Source organism: Hoplias malabaricus, chromosome 3 (genome assembly GCF_029633855.1).
Source record: "Hoplias malabaricus isolate fHopMal1 chromosome 3, fHopMal1.hap1, whole genome shotgun sequence".
NCBI lineage: Eukaryota > Metazoa > Chordata > Actinopteri > Characiformes > Erythrinidae > Hoplias > Hoplias malabaricus.
Window position 1 is genome coordinate 51,530,128 of NC_089802.1, and position 26,755 is coordinate 51,556,882.

General features: G+C 37.0%; 4 protein-coding genes across 9 annotated transcripts; 3 read left to right on the plus strand and 1 right to left on the minus strand.

Annotated features, from left to right (window-relative positions):
- The first annotated feature begins 1,271 nt into the window (after nt 1-1,271).
- Nucleotides 1,272-5,148, plus strand: kbtbd12 (kelch repeat and BTB (POZ) domain containing 12). Its single transcript, XM_066662737.1, has 5 exons — nt 1,272-2,353; nt 2,616-2,886; nt 3,171-3,321; nt 4,375-4,572; nt 4,979-5,148. Exons 1-5 carry the CDS (start codon nt 1,272-1,274, stop codon nt 5,146-5,148), a joined length of 1,872 nt encoding a protein of 623 aa, XP_066518834.1.
- A 707-nt stretch (nt 5,149-5,855) lies between these two features.
- On the minus strand, nt 5,856-11,728 carry LOC136692709 (interactor of HORMAD1 protein 1). 2 transcript variants are annotated; one of them, XM_066666321.1, is made up of 8 exons: nt 11,604-11,728; nt 11,115-11,188; nt 10,795-10,951; nt 10,052-10,188; nt 9,319-9,367; nt 9,125-9,215; nt 8,269-8,375; nt 5,856-7,527 (listed from the first exon to the last, which is right to left on the minus strand). In XM_066666321.1, the coding sequence occupies exons 2-8, from the start codon at nt 11,168-11,170 to the stop codon at nt 6,532-6,534; spliced, it is 1,593 nt and encodes a 530-aa protein (XP_066522418.1). In that variant the 5' UTR covers nt 11,171-11,188; nt 11,604-11,728; the 3' UTR covers nt 5,856-6,531. The 2 variants fall into 2 exon arrangements, with proteins under 2 accessions (XP_066522418.1, XP_066522419.1); XM_066666322.1 differs by having other exon boundaries at nt 11,115-11,183; nt 11,604-11,727.
- On the plus strand, nt 11,721-18,367 carry c3h1orf159 (chromosome 3 C1orf159 homolog). Of its 5 annotated transcripts, XM_066666323.1 has the most exons (11): nt 11,721-11,827; nt 12,104-12,155; nt 12,645-12,700; nt 13,393-13,486; nt 13,746-13,830; nt 14,160-14,237; nt 14,432-14,476; nt 15,877-16,011; nt 16,179-16,204; nt 16,305-16,335; nt 16,852-18,367. In XM_066666323.1, the coding sequence occupies exons 4-11, from the start codon at nt 13,412-13,414 to the stop codon at nt 16,962-16,964; spliced, it is 588 nt and encodes a 195-aa protein (XP_066522420.1). In that variant the 5' UTR covers nt 11,721-11,827; nt 12,104-12,155; nt 12,645-12,700; nt 13,393-13,411; the 3' UTR covers nt 16,965-18,367. The 5 variants fall into 5 exon arrangements, with proteins under 5 accessions (XP_066522420.1, XP_066522424.1, XP_066522421.1 ...); XM_066666327.1 differs by lacking the exon at nt 13,393-13,486 and having other exon boundaries at nt 11,722-11,827; XM_066666324.1 differs by lacking the exon at nt 12,104-12,155 and having other exon boundaries at nt 11,725-11,827.
- A 7,212-nt stretch (nt 18,368-25,579) lies between these two features.
- Nucleotides 25,580-26,755, plus strand: LOC136690813 (RING finger protein 223). Its single transcript, XM_066662842.1, has 2 exons — nt 25,580-25,695; nt 25,954-26,755. The coding sequence occupies exon 2, from the start codon at nt 25,991-25,993 to the stop codon at nt 26,660-26,662; it is 672 nt and encodes a 223-aa protein (XP_066518939.1). The 5' UTR covers nt 25,580-25,695; nt 25,954-25,990; the 3' UTR covers nt 26,663-26,755.

Here is a 26,755-nt window from a genome sequence, read left to right on the forward strand (position 1 = left end):
TAAAGAATACTTGTGACTTGTTTTCATGTTGCTACACAACATACTAATTAGAATATAGCTAAGAAGAATGAGGCCTAGATCAACCCTGTGATATATGACACTGAATGAGCTGCTGTGTAATCGGGATGTAATTTAATTTGATAAAATTTGATTTGTCAGCATAAACGCTTTACTCAATCCACAAAAGCTAGCAATCTGCAAATTCACAACTTGCCTGTTTCTCCTAACTGTTGTGTCAGAAATATACGATTACTTTTTTTATAGTTAGGAATATATCACGTGTATTACACTATTGATTTTTCATCAAATGCAAAAATGCTTACATAACAAAGATGCTCAAATGCTCATGCTAAAGAGGCTGTTGTCACTTTAAAAACATGATTGGGTGAAATATGAACCGAAATACCCCACAGCCTGTAGGCCATTCCACACATGCACACATGTGACATATGAAAAAGCTGAATACAAGCATTAAGGCAGGTCCGTTTACCATCTAACAGAAGATTTAAAGTAATCACAAATCTTTACAGACCACAACAGGTCCAGAAGCATACTTTCAAGTCTTTTTTAGAAATCATTATTTTCTCCATTCCCCGGTTTCACCCACTGGCTATTTGACACATCATGGTCTATTATTAGCTATGTTGCTCAGCACGGGGCATGAGGGGGTTGTGTAAACAGATTTCTCTTGCACTCTCTCTCCTCACTTTGCCAGAGCCAGAGTGTATGTGTCTGTGTGTGGAGTGTGGGTAATGGACAGCTTGTCTCCAGAAGGCTAAGACCACAATAGGCCAGTGATCTGGTACGACTCATCAATGCATGTGCTAATCTAACCCTGTAGCTCTGGTGCTTCTGTATGTAGTCAATACTTAATTTGAAACAGCAGTGACTGTGATCCATATTTAACTGATAGGTTTGTTGTTTGTTGGTATATATTGACACTGCTAGCATTTGGTTGGTTTTACTTTTGTAGACATAACAGAAGGTGCCTTACAAATACAGTATATGACTATAAACTAGAAACTACAACAATGTTCATGTTCACTTCATATGCTATGAAATGTACACAGCATGCACTGAAAGTCACGTTGGTGTCTTGGAATTGCCATATAGCTGACACTGAGTCTGTGTTTGTTTTTGCTAGATAATTTTCTTCCCTATATTTTTTTAAAAGATTACCCATAGAATGTTCTTGGGCTAAAAGGACACTTGGTCAAGCTTTCAGAACATTTTTAAGGTGGAAGAAGTTTCCAAACAACAGCATAACCACAATGGATCTGAGGGCTAAGCATGGACTAGTGCTTTTGGACCAGCTGAATCGCATGCGAGAGGCTGAACAGTTGACAGATGTGGTGCTAGTTGCTGAAGGTATCAGTTTTCCATGTCACCGTTCTGTCCTTGCTGCATTCAGCCCCTACTTCCGTGTTATGTTCACGTGTGGCCTGCGTGAGAGTGCCAATCGACAGGTTTTTCTGAGGGACATGCCAGCTCAAAGCTTAGCCCTTTTGTTGGAATACATGTACAGCTCCAAACTCCCTTTGACCCCTGACAATGTCCAGGGCATTTCTGTTGCTGCCTTTCTGCTACAGATGGATGATGTTTTTGGCCGCTGCCAAACCTACATGACAGACAAAATGGATGCCTCCAACTGCTTGGGCATCTATTATTATGCCAGGGACTTAGGAGCTGAGGAGTTGTCTGATCAAGCTCAGCGTTACCTTCGACAGCACTTCACAGAAGTCTGTATGAGTGAAGAAGTGTTGGATCTCGAGGCCCACCAGCTAGGAGCATTATTGGCTTCAGATGACCTGAACGTGACCCGAGAGGAGACCATTCTTGATGTGGTGATGCGATGGGTAAAACATCGCTCAATAGGTCCAGGGCTAGAAGAAGAAAATCGTGCCCAGCACCTCCCTGAGCTTTTGAGGAAGGTGCGTCTTCCAATGGTGAGTGTAAGTTACCTGAAGGACACCCTGAAGCGCAACACAACCCTGCTGGCCAATGCAGAATGTCTACAGATGTTAGAAGATGCAATGGAGGCAGCAGGCATGCATCCAGATGCTCCACCACGACGACTGAAGCTACGCTATGGAATGGAGACTACTGATCTACTGCTCTGTATCGGCAATGAGAGCGGGGGAATACGGTCACGGTATGGTAGTTATTTAGATCGCAGCTTTTGCTATGCCCCCATCACTGGTCGCACGTTTTACATCACTTCTCCTCGTTATGGTGATGCACTTGGATATGTCTGCGCTGGGGTTGTCACTGAAGGAAACAATATCATTGTGGCAGGAGAATTGGGAGCACGAAGAATGGCTAGACAGAAGGAGAGGAATGTGGAGATTTTCAAGTAAGACTCACATGTGTCTTCATTAAGTATTAAAAAAAAATAATAATAATTACTTAACACATGTAGGGTTGGTTTCCCAGACAGTGATTAGGCCTAGTCCTTGACTATTTCCTCTTTTTTATGGAAAATCACAATTTCTTGCAATTAAACATTTATCCAGTATTGCATGGTATTTCAACTTCAGTAATGTAGTAAGCATAAATCCAATGTTGCATATACCTTGTAAAATAACAACTACTATGCATCTTACTTCATATCTTAGGTATAATACAGAGGCCCAGGGAAGTTGGAAGCACTTGACTTCAGCGGAATATCGTGATTCATATGGACTAAGTTCTTTGGGGGATAACCTTTATCTAATTGGTGGTCAGATGAAGCTGAAGAACCAATACCTCATCACCAACAGTGTAGACCGCTGGTGCTTACAGGGCGGCCCTTGGCGCAGTGTTGCCCCTTTGCCCATGCCCTTGGCTTATCACAGTGTAATCAGAATGAAAAATTGTCTCTATGTGATTGGGGGCCGGACCCCACAGGTAAAGACTTTTTTACCTGACCAAGCTACATAAAAAACAGCCCTTACTTTGTTTAAAGGCAGGTGTTCTAAAGCAGAGAGAGCTTAAACGTAGTGTATGAGTAAGGGATTTACAACACTGCTGTATTATAAGGCATTATAAAGTATTATAATAGATGAGAGGGAAAAAATCACACTGAGAGATGAACACAGTAATTGTGCCAGTATGTAATCCAACTCTGTTTCTATCTTTCTTTCTTTGCTCAACCCAACGGCACCTGTTGCGACTCATCTAACAAATGACAGACATACCGCACAGATGAGGAGCCTGATCGTATGAGTAACCGCCTGCTGGAGTATGACCCCGAGACTAATAAGTGGAATGAGCTCTGTCCAATGAAATATTCCAAATATCGCTGCAGTGCAGTTGCACTCAATGGTGAAATCTATGTTATAGGTATTAAATTTGGTATTTCAAAACTTTCAATGGAAAATACTAAAGAAAATCCCACAGATATTGCAATTAATGCTATTTTAACTGAAGAACTACAGTAAAGACTGCATAAGTAATTAAAACAAAGTGAAATTAGCCTTTATTAATCTCATTCTAAATAGAATGCTGCTAGCCCTTATTAAAACAAGGTCATAGGGTTATGTGTTATGCAACATGCTAATACTGATAAATATCATGCTTATTTTAGCCTGGTATTAAAGGCTAACAACTACTTCCAAACAAGAACTTTATATCTTACTAGAAACAAACAAAATACATTCATATCAGAATATAATGACTATCCCCATTTTTACACTCATTGTCCTTTCTCTTGGCTCTATTCAGGAGCACTTTGTACTTCTACGTGATCCTCAATATTCAAGAGAGCACTTACAATATAGTTTTGCATTGGTATGAGTGTGTAAGACATAGCAAAGAGGCTGTTTTTTTTAACAGTGTCCACTCACTATCCACTCTTTCAGACACTTTTACCTCATTGATCTAACTTGTAGATGTAAAGTCAGACAGTACCTCAGTACCTCATCTGTTGCTGCACAGTTTGTGTTGGTCGTCTTCTAGTCCTTCATTAGTGGACACATGCTACTGTTGGCTGGGTATTCTTGATTGATGGACTATCCTTAGTCCAACAGTGACACTGAGGGTTTAAAAAAATCCAGCAGCACTATGGTGTTTGATCAACTTGCACCAGCACAACACAGAGTACATACCACCAACAAAATCATGCCTGTCTGTGGTGGTTCTGAGGTATGCAGAACAACAGATATAGTACAGTCTATACCTACAATATGCTCCTGGTCAGTGGCGCTAAGAGAATGGATAATGAGCATTAAACCAGGAAGTGTTCATAATATCCTGATATGACTGTGTATTTCTGCCATACAAAAGATTTTTGTTTCAGGTCACATCATAAGTTTTAAACGTAGATAAAAGCTCTTTGATCACATCATTAGTGAATACATTTTTGCAATCAGTTTATGTATTGACTTGTCTCTATAGGTGGCATTGGGTGTGAGGGTGTGGATCGTGGGCAGTCACGTCGCTGCCTTGACGCAGTAGAGATATACAACCCTGATGGAGATTTCTGGAGAGATGGTCCTCCTTTACCCTGGCCCCTTCTAACACTGCGAACCAACGCACCAAATGCTGGTGTAGTGGATGGAAAAATTTATGTATGCGGATACTATAAAGGAGCAGGTAATTATGTAGAAACAATTGTTATTTCTAAACAGCTTCCACAAAGCCATTCATGTTGTAGTGCTCAGAAACGTAATGTACTCTTGTGACACTTAATTGGTGATCATTTAAAATTCAATCTATAGTTTAATCAGAGAATGGTGGATCCCCTCTGTGAGTCTTGGTTCCTCCCAAGGTTTCTTCCTCCAGCCTCGAGGGAGTTTTTCCTTGCCACTGTCGCCTTCGGCTTGCTCGCATTGGGCTTTGATTTAAATGTTCTGTTCTGATACTAACTATGTGAAGCTGCTTTGTGACAACGTCAGTTGTAAAAGGCGCTGTATAAATAAATTTGATTTGACTCTTAAGAAATTAAATTAAATGAAAGATCACTTTGTGCATATTTATATATTATGGTATTTCTCTCCAGATCGACATGACATTATCACCAAGGACATCCTGCAGCTGGATCCATTTGAGAATGAGTGGACTGTGGTGGTCAAACAAGCCATAATGCATGACAGTTATGATGTTTGTCTTGTGGCAAATCTTAACCCTCGTGGACTCATGCCCCCTCCTGCTGACTTAGTGGATGAATAACAAAAATGATTCATGTCTCACAAAAGAAGCTTCTGTTAGAACCTAAATATGATGCACTTTTTAGCAGGATATTAAACAGATCATCTCTGCTGTATATATAGGTTATGTCGAATGTTCACTTATTTTTACTGTGATTCTTTCATTTAAATCAGTGATTTTTCATATTGCTAATGTAATAAATTGCATTGAATCTTATTAATTTAATTCCTAATGGAAAAAGGACATACTCTCTAATTATTACATGAAATTATTCTTCAGTAACTGCACCTTAAATAGAAATCCTACATAATTCAATAATGTAGATAAACAACTGCAAAAGTCATTCACAGTGATTGCTACAGATACTTACTGAGTCAGGTTTTTCACAGCAGTGATAGGCTAAAGATGACTGAAATATATAACATCTCTACAATCTCTACTTCACAGAAAGTAGAAATTAAATGATTACAAATATGTTGCCTGATAATTGTATTTTAAATTGTATAAAAATTAATTGTATATAAGAAATGGCGCATGGATGCCGTTCTAAGGCACAAAGAAAAAACAATAAAAAAAATGTGTAGAATGACCACTGTTACAATGATCATAATTACATCATACATTATAATATACACGAAAGTTCACTTGTAGTTTTGAAGCCAATAGGCTATTTTTGCATTGAAAATTTCTAATTCTCTGTTTTATGTCTGCTTTAATGTGAAGAAATCGATGTTTGCAAATCTCTAAAACTGTACAGTTTCAAACTGAACCACTCTAAATGACTAAATTTATATATATAAATAGAGAATAAAATGTAAAATGGTGGAATTCTCCTTGAACTTTTTTCAAAGGAAACTCGTGATTTTGAGACTTTGGTTTATCTAATACTAGTGTGGACTAGTGTTCAGTTCCAATAATACAGGTAAGGAAAATTTTATTTATTTTACTTTGTTTTGAGATTGGTTTGTACGGAAGGTACTCAAAATGCAGCTTACACACAAACAGAAAACAAAATCACTGGAAATGTATGTAAGTAAACCTAATAATAACCTGTGTGCAAATATTATTTACACAATAATAAAAATGTTGTTTTTTACAAGACAATGCTTTTTTTCTAGTCACCAACATATCAAATCTGCTTCTTAAAACAAGACTAATGATTATTTTGCTTTTATACAGTAAAGCATTTGTGTGTTTTAACTATTTAACTATCATGAATAGCATAAACTGTTACTGTGGAATCAAACAAAAAAAAATACTTCAAGTCAACAAGTGCCAATAAATAAATAAATAAATAAAACATTAGGTACAACATTCTAACACTATTTGTCTATGTTACATAAAACAACACATAAACTGACTAGATTAAGCTCCATCAGAACATTAAGAGTATTAATAAGTGAGTTAATCAGAGTCACTAATAAAGTCAAAGAGCTGCCAGATGCCTTTCTGTCCCATTATGGTATTGACTTTGGGCTTAGGCATCATCTCCTGTTCAGCTTTTTCATATTCCACCATTATCTGGGAGCTACTGCTGCTCTGGCTCCATGACCAAGGATTCAGGTGCTGTCCGCATTCACTCCTCTTGGTCAGTTTGGTTATGTCTCGCTGTTGAGTATGTGGTGGATTATTTTTTGAAACAGTTTGGATTGTTGATAGAGGCATCCTATTTTCTTTTTCTTCATCATGCTGCCCATCCTCAAATATATTAACCAAAGCCATGCTTTTATTTGGTCTCCTCTGTGGTAAAATCAAAGCTCGTTTCTTTCTTTTGAAATGCTGAGTTTTTTGTCCCCTCTTGGGCATTTTATTTTGTTTGGATACGTCCGTCCATGTTGTACATCCATTTTCCTCCCTATCTACCAAAGGTTTCCCTGGTTTCATTTGTGCAGATGCTCCTACTGTAAAACTCCTCTGTCTAGTAGCATCCAGTGAGCTTAAAGGTGTAGTCTTAACAGAGAGCTTGGAGCAAGACTTCTCAGGTGCTTGTTTAAATATTTGCTTCGGCTTATCAACAGACACAGGGCCTAAAACCCTGAAATATGCACCTGTATTGAGCATTTGTGGAGATTTTGTTATAACAGGACAGGTAGTCCAGTCTACTTGTTCCTTCGAATGTATAATGGCCCTATAGCACAGCCCAAAGTCTTCACAACTTTGCTTTTCCTCTGTACTGACACAGAAATTCTCTACAAGACCAGGTGATGTCTGAGCAGTGTTGTCAGTCATTCTAACAGGCCTATAATAAGCTCCAGTGTAGTAAGAAGATATTATTGTGCTGAGCATCGACTGGATCTCCCCCAGTACACTCTGCTCCTTGCTCTGTTCTACTTTCAGAAATTCCAAATCTTGCTGAAGCCTAAGCATGTGTGTGCTAATATCTTTTACAGCCAAAGTGGTCTAAGCCATTAAAAAAAAGAAAAGAAATTACACTTAGAGCCTTGATTTTAAAATAAATCGTTCCAATTTATCATGTATACAGCTGTTTCTCTGCTATATAATGTTCAAATATAAAAATACACAATCCTTGCGTTTCATCACATTTTAATTGTTGTGGTTGTCATTTTAGGGTTTGAGTGTCTTTTGCAGTACAGCACTAATGTAAAGAGTTGTGAAAGCTGGACATCTCATACATAGCTCCTATCCCTATTAGAGGGTCTCACAGTGTTTAAAAACACAGAGGTCCACCACCTCTATGCATCAAGTGGGGAAAGGATCCCACTGTGTTTTGTAATGAAGAGGAAAACAAGCAGTTATCTTCTGTTAGTCATATTAGTTCTCCTTGTGTGAAAATGTGAGATGAGTGGTTGTGTATCCACACCTGAGGCTGAGGCTAAATATCAAATGTCACCTTACAAACTATGTATTAAAAAGTCTAAATTATAAATTAAGGTTTTCTGCACTCACATAGTGCATTGTATGTCAGAATATAAAACAATTTACGTTGAGCTATAATTCTTCCAGTGCCACTGTCAAACTAGTGGCACATGTCACATGAAACGCAAGGATATCAACAAGAAAACTCCTTTGTTCAAATAATCAAGAAAATGTTTTCATTTAAAAATTTTCCAAATATTTAAATGCAAACTTGAGCAATCATTAAGTCACTTGACATCTGATTCCAGGATGTTGAGCACCCACCTTACTTTCACTGTCCTTTATCTCTCTGTCTCTCTCTTTCTGCAGATTCATCAGTATTTCAGCCTGAGCTGTGATTGTCTCCCTAATGTTGGTTAAATCAACCTGAACTGTAAAGCACAACATTTACATGAAATAATTTAACATAAATAAGGAAGTGTTTAGAAGTTGACTAACTGAACCAATTACTGCCAATTTGAGGTAATCAGCCTTGTGCACAAGACCAATAAACAAAATGTCTGCAGACATCTACTGGCAGCCTTGTCAGCATGGCTGCTTTGGAAAGTTAGTGCTCCCCCATGTGTCAACTTTGTTTTTCTGCTTTACAACTTGCAGCTAATTGAGATGATGACGAACAGGCAAACTGTAGGAAAGACACAACTCGTTACATAGAAAATCAACATTATGCTATTTAGATGCTATGCTACTATTCTGAAGAAACTATCCTGCTTGTCTTTTGCATTGCTAAACTGAGAATCCTATGCTGCCTTGCTGACACGATACTCAGTCCTATGCTGAGGACACAATGTGTCTGTGATCTGTGAAAAAGTAAATAATACATTAGTGCTAAATAAATGTTCACTGCAACTAAAACATGATGCTCTTGGGTGATATTCTGTGTATATTATTATTATTATTTTAATCATCTGTATTCCATATTGGCCATGCTGCATTCTAAATTTTGGCACAAACTACTGCAAAACCTGTATTAGTCACACACTTGTGTTCACACAATTACCCATATTTGAAAGCAATAGCACTGTCTGCTAGACAAACTGCACATATGGACAAAATTAACTGAATCACTACTTTAGGAAAGTAAATAAAAGATCATTATAAATGGCACAGTGATATTTACTTGCTTTTCTAAGCTCATCCAAACTTTCAGCTACAGTCTTTTTAGTGAAATCACAGCTCTCTTCAACAATGTTCAAAAAAGTATTTTTGATCTAAAACAAAATATAAAAATATTTTGAGATGATAATAACAACATGAATACAACAATAGTTTCACAAATATCACCACTAAAACCTTTGTCCCTTCAATACTTACATTTTCCAAACCATCATGCAGCTGTCTGAGTCCTTGGATAAGAATTTCACTAAATAACAGCAGTGGGAAACATAAGAAAACAAACCTCATGAATATAATCATTTTTATTGACTTTTCATCATTATCATTATCTTATAGATAGATAGATAGATAGATAGATAGATAGATAGATAGATAGAAATGTAAGGCATCCAGTAGCTATTCCACATACAAGATTATAATATAAAAATAAGATAAAACAACAAAAATAGAAATATAGAAATTAACATATAAATATAATATAATGGCAGAAATAGTAGAAATATAGAATTGAGTATAGAGTATAGAAATGAATGTTTAATTAAATATAAAATCTAAAATAGTAAGTGCAAATTTAAATATAAAATAAAATTGAATATAAAATGTACAAAATTTAAATAGAAAAATGTAGAGCAATTAACCAATGTAAGCAGCGTAAACAGTTTAAACCAGTACAGTACAGCACTGAAGGACAGAACTACTGGGAAGGCTGCCACTCGCATCGGATGATGTAAGAATTAACATGCATACTAAAAAAGATTATTTTCAAAAAATTACATCCCAGTACCTTAGGTCATGTTTCTTGCTGACATGGTCTCAAGATTTCAAAGTCAATGCTTGTATATTAAAGACAAGCATAAGCATAAGCTCTTCAAACAGAGTAACAGATGGGGAGACTATTGTGTGTACTGCAACTTAATATATCGTAACTTACTTCTCTTTGGCCTTTTTTTTCTCTTCTTCAAATCTGTCTAAAATGCCCAGCGTTTTACCACCACTGAGGTTCGCTTTGCCATCTCCAAAAAGCAAAGGCTTAGAATGATAACTGGTTGATACTTTCAGCTCATTTTTCTGTCAAGGTTTAGGTATGATATAACAAAAATTATATTAATGAACAAAGCTCAAGACACATACTTGGCAGGTGCGCTTATCCAAATTCCAATTATTAAACAAATATTTAACACATAGTAGAAATGTGCCACAAAATGTACTGAAAGCAATAAATAAATAAATAAATAAATAAATAAATAATAAAACCAATAAATCAGAAAGTGCCACTTTGGGCAAATAAACATTTGAGTGCAACATATATTTGCAACAGTATAGCCTTTGTACCATTTTGAAGAAAAAAAACCAAACAAACACTTAACTCGCTAACTGACCAGGGCCCAGTTTACCAAAAACACCTTGGTGTTAAGAGATCATCTTATCAGAGTGAGAGAGCGTTCAGTGTGATGCTCTATCACTTAAGAATCTTCTTTGTTCCAAGATGCTTTTGTGAAATCTAGTCTAGACATGTAAGTAAACCCAATTAGAAATATAGCAATACAGATTTAGATTTTTTTGCAAAAACTGTTAAATGAGAAATAACGCAATTGTCAAAAAGATTGAACTTGACAGATACATGTATTTGGAAACAACTAACTTACAATACATTACAAAGAATTTAAATCCTACCTCTTGTGAGGCTGGCTGAGAACCTCTGGATGGTCCACTCATCTCCTGTGAAAACCCTTGAGAGTTCTCAAGTAAAAACTGAGATCCAAACAGAAACTGGGAGTCTGTCAGACTGGAGTAGTCACTTGTTGCAACACCCTTGCCAGCTTTTGCAGTCCTAAGAAATAAAAGGTCTAATTAATATGATGAAAGGGCCCTTGGTTGTCATACAGGTGCAAGAGATTTAAATATGTAAATGTTACATTTCACCAAACTAAGGTTTCTGTGAACCGGGCTAATTAAATAAGTGTCAGTAAGTGAGACAAAAGTTGCAGACTCACATAGAGGTAGATGGGATTTGCAAAATATCTTTAACGTTCCAAACGTTGGGCTTCATTTCCAGTACCGCTCTGCACTGCCACCGAAATAAAACATAAAAAAATAACATTCACTTTAACTTGGCTCTCCAACCTACCTACTCAGCTGTACTCACTGAAACCCACAAAACATATATTAATAAATAAACCAGAAGCGTGTAAAATAAACAAATAAAATAAATAAAAAGGGAACAATATGTCTATTTACATTGTCACAGCAAAATTATTCATTTTATTTAATGATATGGGTATAATTTATTATTAATTGTTCCGTTCAGTTTTGGCTCTTACAGACATTCGAGACATATTATATTATACTCTGATATTCTGAGATTTATCTACACAATATTCGCTGTTCTGTGTGTAGAATTAGCTGGAGCTCGCAAACACTTCGCAGCCGGGATTAAATCATCATATTATCTATAAGAGTGGAACATTGCTCCCAAAACTTACTATAAAACAAGTAGGTCAAAACAAACAAGACTTTCAGGATTAAATAGGACGAAAACTGTGAAAATATTCGACGCCTGAGGTACCACAGCGGATAAATATCGCCTCGCGAGCACTACATTCCTCAGGGCACGTGACGGTGATTAACGGTCATACCGCGGACAGTATAATGAACCGAACAGCCTTCTGCAGTCTGCTCTGAAGTTACTGCGCAGTAGGGGAAAATGGTAAGTTCTCGCTGTAAAAAAATCATATAAACATGGATTTCATAAATTGGCAGGCTCTAGGTTCGGGATTAAGTTTACCCACAAAAATCTGCTCACGGATTTATCTGTAACATTTTACAGTGGCGTGTGTACCTGGGTTGTTGTTGTTGTTGTTGTTGTTGCTTTTCTTTTGTTTTTCCAGCTGTATTATTTCTTCTTTATTTATACATGTTTGTTGTTCTTTTGAGATTATTCTATTTTTCTATTTCCATCCACCCATCTACTGATCTTCTGCAGCTCAAAATCTCCACCCTACAACTTGACAGGATTGGTTCCATAGGTTTGTGATGTAAGAAACCCTGTCTGTCTGAATGTAACAGTTTGAGACTGTGACATGTCATTGACTTAATGTATTAACAATTAAGCCTAAACCATATGGTTTTAATCTTGATGATTATATATATGTTTATTAGTTTTTACTCATCTAATTATATTTTTACAGATCATAAACAAGAAGCAGTCAATGAATTGATCTATATTTGTATCTATCGATCACGTCAATAAAAACTAATTGCAATATAATTTATCAATAAGCGTTGTATATAATATTCTAATTTTAAAGGCAATGTATTTATGTAGTTATGTTGGCTGCTGAATTATACCTATTTCATTTTACCAGCTAGCTAGCTATATCACTCCTCTTGTGAGTTCAGTTAAGTTGGGTAACGCCAAAATTTACTGTAGGGTTTCGCTCACTTGATTAATCTGGATTTTCTTTATTTACTTACAACATTTAATGTGGATTTCCTTGAATAACAAAAAACTTTTATTTTGGAAGGCGATTTCATAAACAGGAAGCACAGTGTTGCGGGCAGGACTTTCAGAAGCTGACAGGTGAGTGTTTTTCTCAGTTCTCAACATGTTTAAATAAAACTGACCTGTCTCCCAGTGTCGTTGAGAAATAACGCAGAACATATCATAGTCGCCGTGTGGCTGGAGACAGATGCTGCTCCTGTTGCGGGGTTTTGATTTAATTCATCCGATGTTTCTGGTTTAAACGTTTGCCGAGCAGATCATTTGCTGTTTGGTAATACTTCTGTTCGTATTGTAGCGCCCGTGTCTGAATCGTCAGTTTAAACATTCACATAGGTGCTCCTTTTTCTTGAACGTAAAGCGATTGGAATGCGCATTTACATGTAGATCGCTGGCATTTGGCAGACGCCTATTTCACATTACTGTTATAGTCTAATGTAGCTTTAGGAGACTCGTCCAAGGACTCTTAATTGTTAAACTGTGGTGGTCCTGCCCAAGCTGGCAACCAACATTCACTCTGCCATTTGAATGGCAGCAGTATTACTTATTAAGTTATACCTACCATTTCCCTACTCTCAGTACCTCTGACCTAAAGTTTCAGCTCATTAACGCCCACTGTGCAGGGAAGAATGCTAACAGAAGTAGGATTGAGAAACAATGCTTTAAGTAACATTATTGATGACATGCACATTATGATCAGGGAAGAATATATGTTGACAATTATACATGATCATAATGACTACCTCTTAATACTGATCATTTGTTCATTTTAGATCCAGTATAACCCACAGGATGGCTTTCAATATGATCAGAGTCTACTACATTATGGGGGTGGCACTTCTTTTGTTAGAAATTCAAGTAGTACAGGTACTTATTTCTGTTTATCTCTGCTCGGAGCCTTTGTAGATTCTGTGGCAGTTAGGCTGTACAAAAAAGCTCTAATTTACATTAATAAAATAGCAAAAAAAAAATTGTAAAAAAAGAAGTGAACACAAACAAGTTGTTAGCTTTTACATATAGGACATAGATTGTGTTTTAGATATCATGTACATATATTCTTTTACAATTAAGTGATAGCTCTGGTTCCACAAATTCAAGTATGGTATGTATGTGTGTTTACCTCTAGGCTCTGTTAGGAGACACAAAAGCTTGCTGTGGAAGAACACAGAAGATGAATGAAACCTGTGCAAACAGCACATATTGTGATCCTGGTATAGCAACTATATCAAATGTTCAACTTCATTCACTCACAAAGTTCTTCTTATCTGCAACACATACAGGAATTGTCACGAATAAAGAGTTATGATCAAATTTGAAAATCTGCTTTAATCAGTAGATGTTTTCATGTAGTTACATTGGAAAACTGATTTACTGTTTTAGAGTAACTGTCAAAATATATTTGGATCTAATCAGTATTGAAATGCAAATGGTTTTGCCCACATTTCCTGTTTAGTAAACACAATTCAAAGTTTGTTGAAGTGTTATGTGAATGAACAAGTGAGCAGTTTTGACTTAATGGAGACTTTTATTCTCCACTAAGGGTGCCTGTATGTTCAGGTGAACAACACTGAGTTATGCGTGCCATGTGACTCTTTGAACCTGACACTCTGCAACTACAGTAAGTGTGATGTGTGGGGAAACTTGATAAATAGAATAAAGTAGAATGAACTTTGTAATTCCTCTTTTGCCTTTTTAAAGTTTATACAAAATTATTGTCAGATAAAACAGTTGGTTTGTTATGCAATTTTAGTCTGAAACAGTAATAATTTTATTTATATATTTATTGCTCTCTTTCTGTTTTACCTTTCTCAGCAGGGAGCAAGGACCTCACATCAATTTTTACACTGATTAATATTGGTAAGATTACAATAAACAATTTATTTTTAAATAGAGAAATATCTCATGCCAGTGGCTTCAGATTCAGTAATTATCATCATTCTATACACAATATTTTATCTGCAGTTTGTACACAAGTAAATGTCGTAAGTGAAATACTTTAATTTGAATGTTTTTAACCTTTCCGTGTTCTGTCTATCAGATCCTAGAGCATGTATAATGAATGAAATAAGTAGTCAGCATTTTAGATAAGCGTTTCTGCTTTGAAGCTGGGTTCTAACAGACAAATTCATACAGCCAAGTTTTCTTACATTATAAACCTAAGGAACCTCTTCCATCAACATAATATTCATATGACAACCAGACCAAATATAAGTACATTCTGAAGAAGTACTTCTCTTGGAACTGCATTTTAACATCAAATATATTTTCACATACTCTCACTGTTGGGATTTGGACCTGACGCTTTTTCTTGCTTCACAAGGGGGTGCTATTGTGCTTTGGATCAATGACATTGTGACCTTGTTAAAACAATGGAAGGTACATGGTTTATTTGCTCGAATTTCCCTACACAGTACACTCAAAACACTCACAAAGGCTAGGTGGATTGGCAACTCAAATGTGTCATTAGGTGTGAGTGTGTGAGTGAATATTTGAGTTTGTGATGCCACTTTCAGTTTGAGGCGTGTTCCTGCCTTGCGCTCAGTGATTTCTTGTAGTCATCAGACACACCACGACCTTGAATTGAATAAGCAGTTACAGACAATGAGTGAATGAATGTTTATTGTTTGCAAAGTTGCTAAAGATGTAGTGAGCCTTCATGTAAGTTACAGCAGCGGGGCAGAGCAGACCTCATGGATTTTAAGTGGATTGTGGAGTCCAAAAACGCCTCACAGACTGCCCACCCTCAGCTGTGTGAGGCATCCTATTTTTACGGCTTTAATCAATTATCGGAGAGTGACTTCAATGCAAGGATTTTCTATACTACCTTTTAGTCAGTAAATACGTCAGAAAGTAGATGGTTTTAACCTTAACAAGCAAAATTCACAATACATTAATTAAAAGACAAAATTTTTATCTTTGTGATTTTGTATTGGTGCTGATTGTATGATTATTATTATTTTTATTTTTTGCAAAGTTAAAGCAGTATCTTAACATATATGAATGATAAGGTCTCCATACCACCTTGTATACAGTTTACAGATAAAGGGATAATGTTAGCTTTAATGTACATTTAAGTTGACCCTTTGTTCAACAAATGTATTTTGTTTTGTTTTTCTTTCTGTTGGTCTGTATATCATACATTGTTTACACAATGTGAAAGGCAGCTGTCATGTTCTTAAGTTTAAAATAGGTTTTGATATTACAGTGATGGTTTTCAATATTTTCACTTGTAAACTTGATTTGTGGTTTGTGTGCAGGTGGTCCAGGAGTGGCAGCCTCTGTGCTTTTGGGGACTCTGCTGATCAGTTTATTCCTTATTCTATCTGTTGCTTCATTCTTCTACCTCAAACGCTCCAACCGTCTCCCCGGTGTTTTCTACAAGCGCAACAAAGGTAGTGACATACAATAAAAATGTATTAACTTTTACAAATCTATGTCTGAATATAGAATAGAAGAGTAGATACATTATATAGAATGATTAATTAATTTACATAATTTTTAAGTTCATGTTAACTGAACAGATTAAAATATGTAAATGTATGTGTTATCTCTTCATCAGCTTTCATATTTCAACCCAGTGAGACGGTAAGTACTTTTATAACATTTTGTATTTATTTGTCATCATTTAGGTCATTTACACAGTTGAAGCTCTATAACCCTGTGTGCTTTGATTGTATTTTTTTAGGCTGTCATGTTACCTGCTGAAACTGCTTCAGGTAAGAAGATGAAAGCTTCAGGTTTTGGTCGTATTCATTTATTCATTGTCTGTAATCGCTTATCCAGTCCAGAGTCTGGAGCCTACCCGGAATCACTGGGCACTGGGGGGGGCACCGGTCCTTCACAGGGTGACACACACTCATACATTCACTCACAAACTCACACCTATGGACACTGTTGAGTCACCAATCCACCTACCAACATGTGTTTTTTGGACCGTGGAAGGAAACTGGAGCACCCCGAGGAAACCCACTTGGACACAGGGAGAACTAACCAAACTCACAGACAGTCACCTGGAGCGGGACTTGAAGCCTTGGAGCTGTGTGACTGTGACACTACATTCTGCGCCACCCTTTTGGCCATATTGCTACCACTATTGCTATGTTCTTATATTCACTGTGTTGAACTGGATTCTATATGTACTCATTTAATCTTTAATTAAAATATAGTAAGGTATGGTATAATTAATATCTGGTAAGCATTATTAATGTTTATCTTATTGATCTAATCTTCAGGTCGCAAACCAAGATATGTCCGGAGAGAGAGGCCTTCAGCATCCTTAGCCGCCAACAGCACTACCATGGCAACGGGGCCAGTAACAAAGGTGTACAACGTGACCATCCAGTAGGCTCTGTGTGCTGAGAGAAAACGTGAAGGCCAGCAATGTGTTGGAGCATTTAAATGAATAATTGTTTACGTCTCTCAAAGTTATGGGTATTTTCTTTGGTTATTTAAATGGGCTAATAGTTTGATGTATATTCCTTATTTGTTTTTGTATGCAGAATGAAAGAATGTCATTTGGTTTTGAAACACTACAGGAGTGTATTTGTTTTATTATGGGATTTTGGTATTTTCAAACTTTTTAAATTATATATTTATTTTGTTATTTTCATATTGTATGTTTTTGATTGTGGGTCTAAAAGAAACTTTTATAAGAATTTTTTGCACATTTGTGTTTGTCCCATTTTGTTTTTCTTAAATCCCCCATAAAAAGTGTATAAACTACATTATGCTGAGCAAATTTCTGCAGATTAATATCAGCCCTTATTCAAGATGCTGAATAATTATCACTGTGTTTTCAGGAACAGTGGTTTTAGGAATACTTGATGAACCCTAAAGTCATTATAAGAGCTGTTTAAATGTCATGTAGAATACTTAGTGCACTTTTAAAGATAATAGACACGTCTAGTTTTGTACATTTGGGAAATAGCTCCAATATATTACCTGCTCTATATCTTATCATTACTCTGTTATGGCACTATAGATTTCAACCAAATATAAAAAAATCTTGCTTTAATTTGCACTTGTTCTGCCCTCTTTTAATTTAAGTGTAGTAATTCTTTCCTGGTTTTTACATTTGCCATATATAGTAAAAAAACACAATGACAGAATGTGAACATGTTTGAATGTGATCTGCAGTTCTGCTGTATAGATTGACTGCACAGCCAACACCACTGAAGTGCCAAAAAGATTGATAGTAAACATTGTGTGGTCTTCTTAAGCAACTGCTGGAATAGTAAAAATTGGTGAATTATTGTGTCTGAAGAAGTGGTCTATTCATTAAACGTCACATTTGAGTTTGTTGATTTAATTTAAAAAAAATTAAAATACATATAAATATCATGTTTTCTATTTTCTATGTGTGATCATGTTGGATTTGAGGTTGTCTTAAGCAGATTTTGGTGTGTTTGTTTTTATTTTATTACATTATGCAATAGAACGATTACATTTTCTGTATGAGTTGAACAGTAGTATAAAATTATTTACATAAAAAGCAAAACCCAAACTATGGATTTGTGACAACATGTAATAGATGTTGAAAATATAACCCACTGATCGTGACAATGCCTTGAGTTTATGTTCCCAATGTTGTTTTTATTAGCTGTTGTGCAGCCACTGGAAATCTTGTACAAATTGTTTTTATATGTTAATGTATAGATTTATGGTCATGTACTCTTTGTATGTTGATATTCAAATTGAAATATTCATCAAGTTAAAAAAATCTAAATATAATTTCAGTGTTTACAGGAATAAAGCTTTGATTTACTCAGAACAAATTGGTTACATTTGGGTTATTTATATTATTTACAGCTGTATTCTTCAATGGGCGGCACAGTGGCGCAGCAGGTAGTGTCGCAGTCACACAGCTCCAGGGACCTGGAGTTTGTGGATTTGATTCCCGCTCCGGGTGACTGTCAGTTTGGTGTGGTCTCCCCGTGTCCGCATGGGTTTCCTCCGGGTGCTCCGGTTTCCTCCCACAGTCCAAAAACACGTTGGTAGGTGGATTGGCGACTCAAAAAGTGTGTGTGTGTGTGTCTGTGTTGCCCTGTGAAGGACTGGCGCCCCCTCCAGGTTGTATTTCCACCTTGCGCCCAATGATTCCAGGTAGGCTCTGGACCCACTGCAACCCTGAACTGGATAAGCGGTTACAGATAATGAATGAATGTATTCTTCAATATTAAAAAAAAAAGTGCGCCTGTGAATCTTCTGTTTGGAGTCAATGTTTTGATGCTTCATTAAAAATGTTTAGGGTTATAAGATAAAGTCCTATCAACATTTCTTCTTGGTACTAACAATTACTGGTACTAATAATAGTTAATTTATTCATTATCTGTAACCACTTATCCAGTTCAGGGTCACGGTGGGTCCAGAGCCTACCTGGAATCATTGGGCACAAGGGCGCCAGTCCTTCACAGGGCAACACACACACACTTTTGAGTCGCCAATCCACCTACCAACATGTTTTTTTGGACTGTGGGAGGAAACTGGAGTACCCGGGGGGAAACCCATCCAGACATGGGGAGAACACACCAACTCCTCACAGACAGTCACCCGGAGCGGGAATCGAACCCACAACCTCCAGGTCCCTGGAGCTGTGTGACTGCGACACTACCTGCTGCGCAGGTAATACGAGTTTACAGGAATAGACGAGTAGTCAAGACTGTATTTGTTGTTGGCTATATGTGATGTGGGGTTACTGAGCACACCTTTTATATATATAAATATATATAAATTGCTACCAGTTTCAAAGACTGGATTTAAGTCTAGACTTTGACTAGTTTCCTTTCAGAGTAAAATTTCAATACAACATTAGGGATTAGCCTTAATCCCTGTCACTGGATTATTGATTTTAACTCATTGTCTGTAACCGCTTATCCAATTCAGGGTCGCAGAGGGTCCAGAGCCTACCTGTAATCACTGGGCGCATGGCAGGAACACATCCTGGAGGGGGCGTCAGTCCTTCACAAGGCAACACGCATTCAGTGAAAAAACAAATTGAACCAACAAATTAAGCATAATGTAATTCAGATGTTGTATGCCTAAATCACCCCACAACACAGGGCTTATTTAGTCTTTGTCATTATCATCTAAAGCTAAAAATAAGTAAGAAAATTTGTGTTTGTTTTTTTAGAATATTTCTTTGTTGTAACAATGCTTCTTGGCAATAAATCTTATACCATTGGAAGCTTATTAATTTCTCTTTTAAATGGTGCAACATTTATAAGGAATATGCATTTGTGGGATGAGCAGTAGAGCTGGGAATGTGGGTTGGGCCCATGAAAAATTTGCCATATACTCTATGCCAATGCCAAACAACTTATTCTGCCATTGACTATAGGATATATTGGCAATTTAACAATTTATTCATTTATCAAACAGGAGCCTCAGCAGCATATGGAAGATCCATATACAGCCACAACAGCCTGGCAGCTCCTCCTCATGCTGGTCACCAACCTGGTCACTGATGGCATCCCATTCTTCAACCAGCATTTGTCACAAGTCAGCCAATGTAGATGTGTTGGTCACTCTGGTATGAGCAGCACGCCAAAGCTGATACCAGTCTCTGATAAACCCCTCTCTGTGGGGTGAGCGTTGTCATCCTGGAGGATAGAGTTCAGTCCCAGACTGTGGAGATATGGGATTGCTACTGGTTACAGAATTTCATCTCGATATCTCTCTGCATTGAGATTGCCTCCAATGATGACAAGCCTCATTTTTCCAGTGAAGGCGATGCCACACCACACCACACAAAATAAGCATAATTTTTCCATGGGCGCAAACCACATACTCAGCTCAACTGCTCATCACACTAATGCATGTCCCTTACAAATATGGTACCATTTAAAAGGGAAATTAACAGGCTTTCCAATGATATTAGATGTATTGTCAAGAAGCATTGTTACAGTAAAGAATTAATCTACCAAACACAAATTTCCTTATTTTTTGTGCTATGTTTTTATTAAAAGATTCCATAACAATCTGGGTTTAGAATGCCAGTTTTAGCAGTGTAAAACCTGTCGTCCTTTCATTTTTAGATAGAAGTAAGTTACGCAGTATTAAGATGTACGTAAATATGTTTGCACCACCTTTCCAACAGCATAACTGCTGTCTCCGTGGTTGATGTTTGAGATGCAATACAATTAAATTAAACAGGACAACCTTCTTGTTTCTACACTCTCTGTCCATTCTTGTAGTTCCACTGGCCATACATGTGCACTTTATAGTTTATAATTATAGACTATAGTCCATCTGTTACTCTGTATACATTATTTTCTCACTTTAACCCTGACCTTCAATGGTCAAGACGACCACAGAGCAAGTGGATCATTCTCAGCGCAGCAGTGACACTAATGTGGTGTTAGTGTGTGTTGTGCTGGGATGAGTGGATCAGACACAACTATGATGCTAGAGCTTTTAAACATTGTATCCACTCACTGTCCACTCTGTTAGACACACCAATGTTGGTCCACCTTGTAAATGTAAAGTCAGAGATAATAGCTTAACCGACGATGTATACAGAGGAACAGATGAACAACAAAGTGCTCCTGTGGACAGTGGAACTGAAAAATGGACAGTAAACATAGAAACATAGAAGTGGTAATAATGTTATGGGTGATCTGTGTATACCAGGCTGCAAGTTACTGGTATAGTAACCAAATACTTTGGTTCTGGCTTCTCCGTGCATGTGTGCTCACTGCCCCCTAGTGTTCACTTGTGTGTGTGTGTGTGTGTGTGTGTGTGTGTGTGTGTGTGTAAATGTGTGTTTCACTGCACAGATTGGGTTAAACGCGGAGATCAAATTCCTCTGTGTGAAAACACATTGATTCTGATTCTAATTCTAATTCTGAATAGGTTCTCCTTTTATACACTCTTTATATTACCAGAGTGCTGAGTAAACCAAAACTGATTTAAAGCATTCATTATGATTGTGTGTATCTGCCAACAGTAAACAAAGTTAGAACCAGAAATGAGTTGGTAGACTTTGAGCTCACGTTCTGCTCAGAGCATCACAACTTCCCGAAAAGGCTTCATTACAGTCCATAAAATAATTTTCAGCAGAGCCATCGTCTCAATAGCTTAGTGCTTGTTTACCGCTGTAGGTCTGTAAAACTTCAGTTCATGCCAGCACCGTGTCTGTCATTTCACGTGAACTTAGAACCACACTCAAGGGTAACTTTTTTTCAAGTTGAAGTCACCTTGAGCTTCAGCTCAGTAATCTAACAACATTACTAGGTAACATATTTTATATTTTATTAATAATATTTTATTAATATTTTAATATTCCAGTCTATGGCCAATAAATAATCCTACTCCTGACTAATAATCAAGCAAATGAAACATTTAAAATATTTTACATTTAGCAGGGTCTCTCCCCAATGACTTATGATTGAATCATCACGGAAGCAGACATAAGTAGATTAGTAGTCTTGGCGAAGCAGGCTTGATGGTTTAGGAAATGTGATTGAACAAAAAGTCTGCTGCTGTGTGGGCAAGGGTGTTACCCATAACACTAAAAAAACAATGTTGTATTTACTCAAAAAAGAAAAAAAAAAAAAGAACAAAAAACACACACACACACACGTGACATCAAACCTTTGTATCATTTATATCCTTCTAAATAAATGCTCCTTAATTCATGATTTTTTTTTTTTTTTTTTTTTTTTTGTGAGGCAGCATGGGGCGCAGCATGTATGTCCCAAAGTCACAGCTCCAGGGACCTGGTTTCCTCCCACAGTCCAAAAATACATGACGGTAGGTGGATGGGCAACTTAAAAGTGTCCGTAGATGTGAGTGTGTGTTGCCCTGTGAAGGACTGGTGCCTCCTCCAGGGTGTATTCCTGCCCAATGATTCAAGGTAGGCTCTGAACCCACCTCGATCCTGAACTTGATGAGCAGTTACAGATAATGAATGAATGAATGAATGAATAAATGTTTTTGTGCAATGTGTTCTATGCATATAATAACAAAATGCATCAAATCCACTCAAATTAGCTTGTTAAAAAACAAACCTGGAATTTATTTTATTTTCATTTAGATCTATCACATTAATAAAATAATAAACAATGAAAGCATTTAATGATGTTCACTGTAAATTTCATCATGCATTATATATATATATATATATATATATATATATATATATTTGTTCCCCATTACCTCAGTAACCATGTCTACTCATGTGGAAAGGATTTAGTCTATATATGTTGTTCAGCCATGAGAACATTCCTGAGGTCAAAAACTGATATTGAATGGGTAGTTTGGGATCACATTTTAAACTCCAGCTCATCCAAAACATACTTGAATAGTTTCACATCACAGCCCAAAATTCTGGGGGTTTATACCCTTATAGCCCACGACCAACTCAAGACACTGTGAGCTTAGGCTCATAAACAGCTGCTCATGAGGGTCCCATTTAACTGCATTGTTATCTATGGGGGGTTTTGCATATATGTGTGCAGCTAAATATTTATTGTATCACAAACAGGTGCATGTTAAAGTACCTTAACTCAGTCAATGTAAAAGATGTCATCAAAAATATTGGCACATTGTGATGTGTTTAATCACAGTAATTTACATCACCTCAATCAGAATGTCTTTTCTACCATCCATCCATCCATTATCTGTAACCGCTTATCCAATTTAGGGTCGCGGGGGTTCCAGAGCCTACCTGGAATCATCGGGCGCAAGGCGGGAATACACCCTGGAGGGGACGCCAGTCCTTCACAGGGCAACACAGACACACACACATTCACTCACACACTCACACCTACGGACACTTTCGAGTCGCCAATCCACCTGCAACGTGTGTTTTTGGACTGTGGGAAGAAGCCGGAGCACCCGGAGGAAACCCACGCGGACACGGGGAGAACACACCAACTCCTCACAGACAGTCATCCGGAGCGGGAACCGAATCCACAACCTCCAGGTTCCTGGAGCTGTGTGACTGCGACACTACCTGCTGCGCCACCGTGCCGCCCTCTTTTCTACCAGTTAACCATTAAAAAATAAAACTTTTGTCATTTTTATGCAAGTGCAGTTTGTAAGATTTTCATCCTGAAGTAAAATGTTGCTGAAAGTGAGATATACAGAGAAGAAATATGATCACATGCAACTAATGAATTACATGTAGTAATAAATCTTCTCACAAACAGCTACAGGCCCAGAAACTAAATTGTTATATTTAATATTAATAATGTTAATTTAATATTTTAAATTTAGGAAAATGGAAGAACTTTTTTCCAGAATTTGTTTTTGTTCTAAAATTGTATAGTTGTATAGTTTTGAACTTGTGAACGTTACTGAACTTGTAAAGTACACTTCTCTAAGAGTGAACTTTCTTTGTGTTTTACATAGTTTACTCAGCATCAGAATTGGATTTATTACTGTTTTCATAGATTAAAAAAATAGTATTTTAACTATGAAATTACTAGATTAAAATCATTCACATTTTTGATCACCAAATGACCAAATGTAATCTAAACGTGTAGGCTAATGTATTTACAAATACACGGTTAATTTTATTTAAAAATAAATTGCAATAATACAACTTAAAATTACATTTACAAATATGGTGATTATATCATATATCATTGATTTTATAATAAAAATGTTGTATTAAACAAATATACCTATTTGGATTTGCAAGGTTTATTTTGTTTAATGATAACAATATTTATTATACATTTCAATATTTATAGACATACTGCCTGTTTGTTTGGTGTTTATTATACAAAACAATCACAAATAGTTGTTGGAAAGCATTCAGATCACCAGAAACATTCCTGGATTCCTTCCTTATATTTGACCGTTTATCAGTATGAGAATACACCTTTTAGCAAATCAGCATTTAGCAAAACAGCTGCTGTTGGTCTTATACATCTTTGGCACAGGTTTGAAATCTGCACTTGTTTCCTCAATTTACATGTTTTATTATGCTATCATGAAGGGTTATTAGTATTATAGAGCAGTAGGAAAAGCTATTCATGGTGTGGAACCAAGAGAGGTTGGAGCAAGGTGTGGTGTGTGTGAGAGTTATTTATCATAGGCCTCACAGAGCAAAATAAGCTGTAAAACTATCAGCTATGTACAATAAAAATATATTGTATGACATCAAATTCCAGTAAACCCCCTTTAACGGTAAAGTGCAATTTATGGGCTGTAATACTGTAGAGTCTGATGATTGCGCAAAGGATTAGTGTCAAACAGGGTAAATATCAAAACAAGCTACACATGGACTCCTAAACATAAAGATGGCCAAAAGGGTTCTATGGTGTAATGGCACAATGAAACCAAAAATATTTTCCCAAAAAAAATACTTTCAAGTAACAATTCTTTGAAGAACAATATTTGAAAATTAATTCATTGGATGTAAATATTCCCGCTGATAAGTTCATCCTGGACATTTTAAACTGAGAACCAAGTTTGAGTTTGATTGTTTTATAGGATTTTTCATATTCTTTTACTTAATTTATAGACAGATGCAACTTTTCTTTTCTTATTGCACACAGTACTAAAACAAGGCCATGAAATGTGAAAGAATGCCATTTTAGTCATGTTTCAAAATCATGGAATATCTAACTCATTGAAAAACACTAGTAAGTGCTTTGTCACTCTTATTGCACAGAATATGAATACTTGTGTGTGTGTGTGTGTGTGTGTGTGTGTGTGCGCGCGAGCGCATGCACATGTATCATGAATGTTATCATTTTCTGAAAGGCCTTCCTTCTTCCTTTTCTCATTGTTACCGCCTGTTTGGCTGCATAAGGTTACCGCCTCACAGAGAGACAGGTGGGAGGGAAACAACTGAATTAACAGTGAAGAGGACAGAACAACTGCTTCAGTCTTCAGACATTTCACTTCAGGTGTGCAAAGAGTAGCTGAGCTACGGGTACAGTGGACTGTATAGTGGACTAAGTGGTGGAGGAACTGAGTTCAGCAAACAAGTCTCCTGAGCAAGACTGTGTCTGAAGTTTTTAGGATATATATAAAAAATAGGTTTAATGAGTAATTAAATACAAGAGTATTCCTGTGCTGATTCATTCCAGAGATTTTTACACAGCAATACCTTTCACTTCCTGGTAAGAATCTTTCCTTGAATTAAGCAATAAATAATTGATATACTGAATAATTGCTATTACAAGATATATTTAAGTTTAATTCACAGTGAACCATGCTTACTGCTTTATTCATCTACTGAAGTCAGTCTGTTCTTTTGCCTACTTTGTTAGCTTTGTTAGCAAATAATACCTGCATTGTGGTGGCCCTGTGGTGCTAACATCTGAATAACAGGCTCAATTTATGTCATGTTACCAATAATATGATTTTGTTTTAAACAGAAAGTCCTTATTTTTGAATCCTTGAAGAGGAAGAAAGATGCCAGAGGTAGTAACCAGAAGTCCTTCCCGTGTGTCATCACACAGTCACAGACTTACACGCAAAAGTGAAGACAGCATCTGGGACTCAGGTCCAGAGTGTTCTATCTGCTTCACTTCATATGACAATGCCTTCAAGACACCCAAGATTCTGGAGTGTAACCACACTTTCTGTCTGGAGTGTTTGTCTCGCTTCATCACTGTTTCTCCGGAGAAAGAGGGCACACAGATCACCTGTCCTCTGTGCCGACAACCGACCTCTGTGCCTAAGAATGGTCCACCAGCTCTGACCACCAGCCAGGAAGTCCTGGGCCAACTGCCCAGCGATCAACAGCAGGAGAAAAACATGTGGCTGGAGGGAAAGAAGCTTTGTTACTCCAATCCCATGACACCCAACTGTGTCTGCATTGATATTGGAGGGAGCAAACAAGAGACTGAGGACAGACAGGAAGAAAGAGAGAGTTGTGGGAGCAGGGTTCTACGTTTTCTAGGCTTTTATGGAGACTGGAAGCGTCTGACTGTTTTCATTGTAGTGCTCCTCATACTCTTTGCCATAGTTCTCTGGCCTGTTCAGTGCAGTTTTCCCATGGGTTTCAGGCCGGGCTGCTTCAGGATGCAGGTTGGAAAGGACACCTTAAATATTTTGCCTACATCTTTGCCCACTACTCGGTGAAAGATTTCTTCTGGTGGTCCACCACATAAAGGAAAAAGACAAAATGAGGTCTCTTCAACATCTCTGTCGTTTCTCCTTTACAGCAATGAGAAC

What these genes read in the sequence shown, in the direction of transcription:
- LOC136690813 (XM_066662842.1), top strand. Translation starts at nt 25,991, where the DNA reads ATGCCAGAGGTAGTAACCAGAAGTCCTTCCCGTGTGTCATCACACAGT.
- kbtbd12 (XM_066662737.1), top strand. Translation starts at nt 1,272, where the DNA reads ATGGATCTGAGGGCTAAGCATGGACTAGTGCTTTTGGACCAGCTGAAT. An exon ending in AGGAATGTGGAGATTTTCAA is followed by an intron (nt 2,354 to 2,615) that starts GTAAGACTCACA and finishes TTCATATCTTAG; the next exon opens with GTATAATACAGAGGCCCAGG. An exon ending in CGGATACTATAAAGGAGCAG is followed by an intron (nt 4,573 to 4,978) that starts GTAATTATGTAG and finishes ATTTCTCTCCAG; the next exon opens with ATCGACATGACATTATCACC.
- LOC136692709 (XM_066666321.1), bottom strand. Translation starts at nt 11,170, where the DNA reads ATGAAGCCCAACGTTTGGAACGTTAAAGATATTTTGCAAATCCCATCT. An exon ending in CTCAGCCAGCCTCACAAGAG is followed by an intron (nt 10,189 to 10,794) that starts GTAGGATTTAAA and finishes AAACCTTGACAG; the next exon opens with AAAAATGAGCTGAAAGTATC. An exon ending in TGCATGATGGTTTGGAAAAT is followed by an intron (nt 9,216 to 9,318) that starts GTAAGTATTGAA and finishes ATTTTGTTTTAG; the next exon opens with ATCAAAAATACTTTTTTGAA.
- c3h1orf159 (XM_066666323.1), top strand. Translation starts at nt 13,412, where the DNA reads ATGGCTTTCAATATGATCAGAGTCTACTACATTATGGGGGTGGCACTT. An exon ending in TTTTACACTGATTAATATTG is followed by an intron (nt 14,477 to 15,876) that starts GTAAGATTACAA and finishes GTTTGTGTGCAG; the next exon opens with GTGGTCCAGGAGTGGCAGCC. An exon ending in TATTTCAACCCAGTGAGACG is followed by an intron (nt 16,205 to 16,304) that starts GTAAGTACTTTT and finishes GTATTTTTTTAG; the next exon opens with GCTGTCATGTTACCTGCTGA.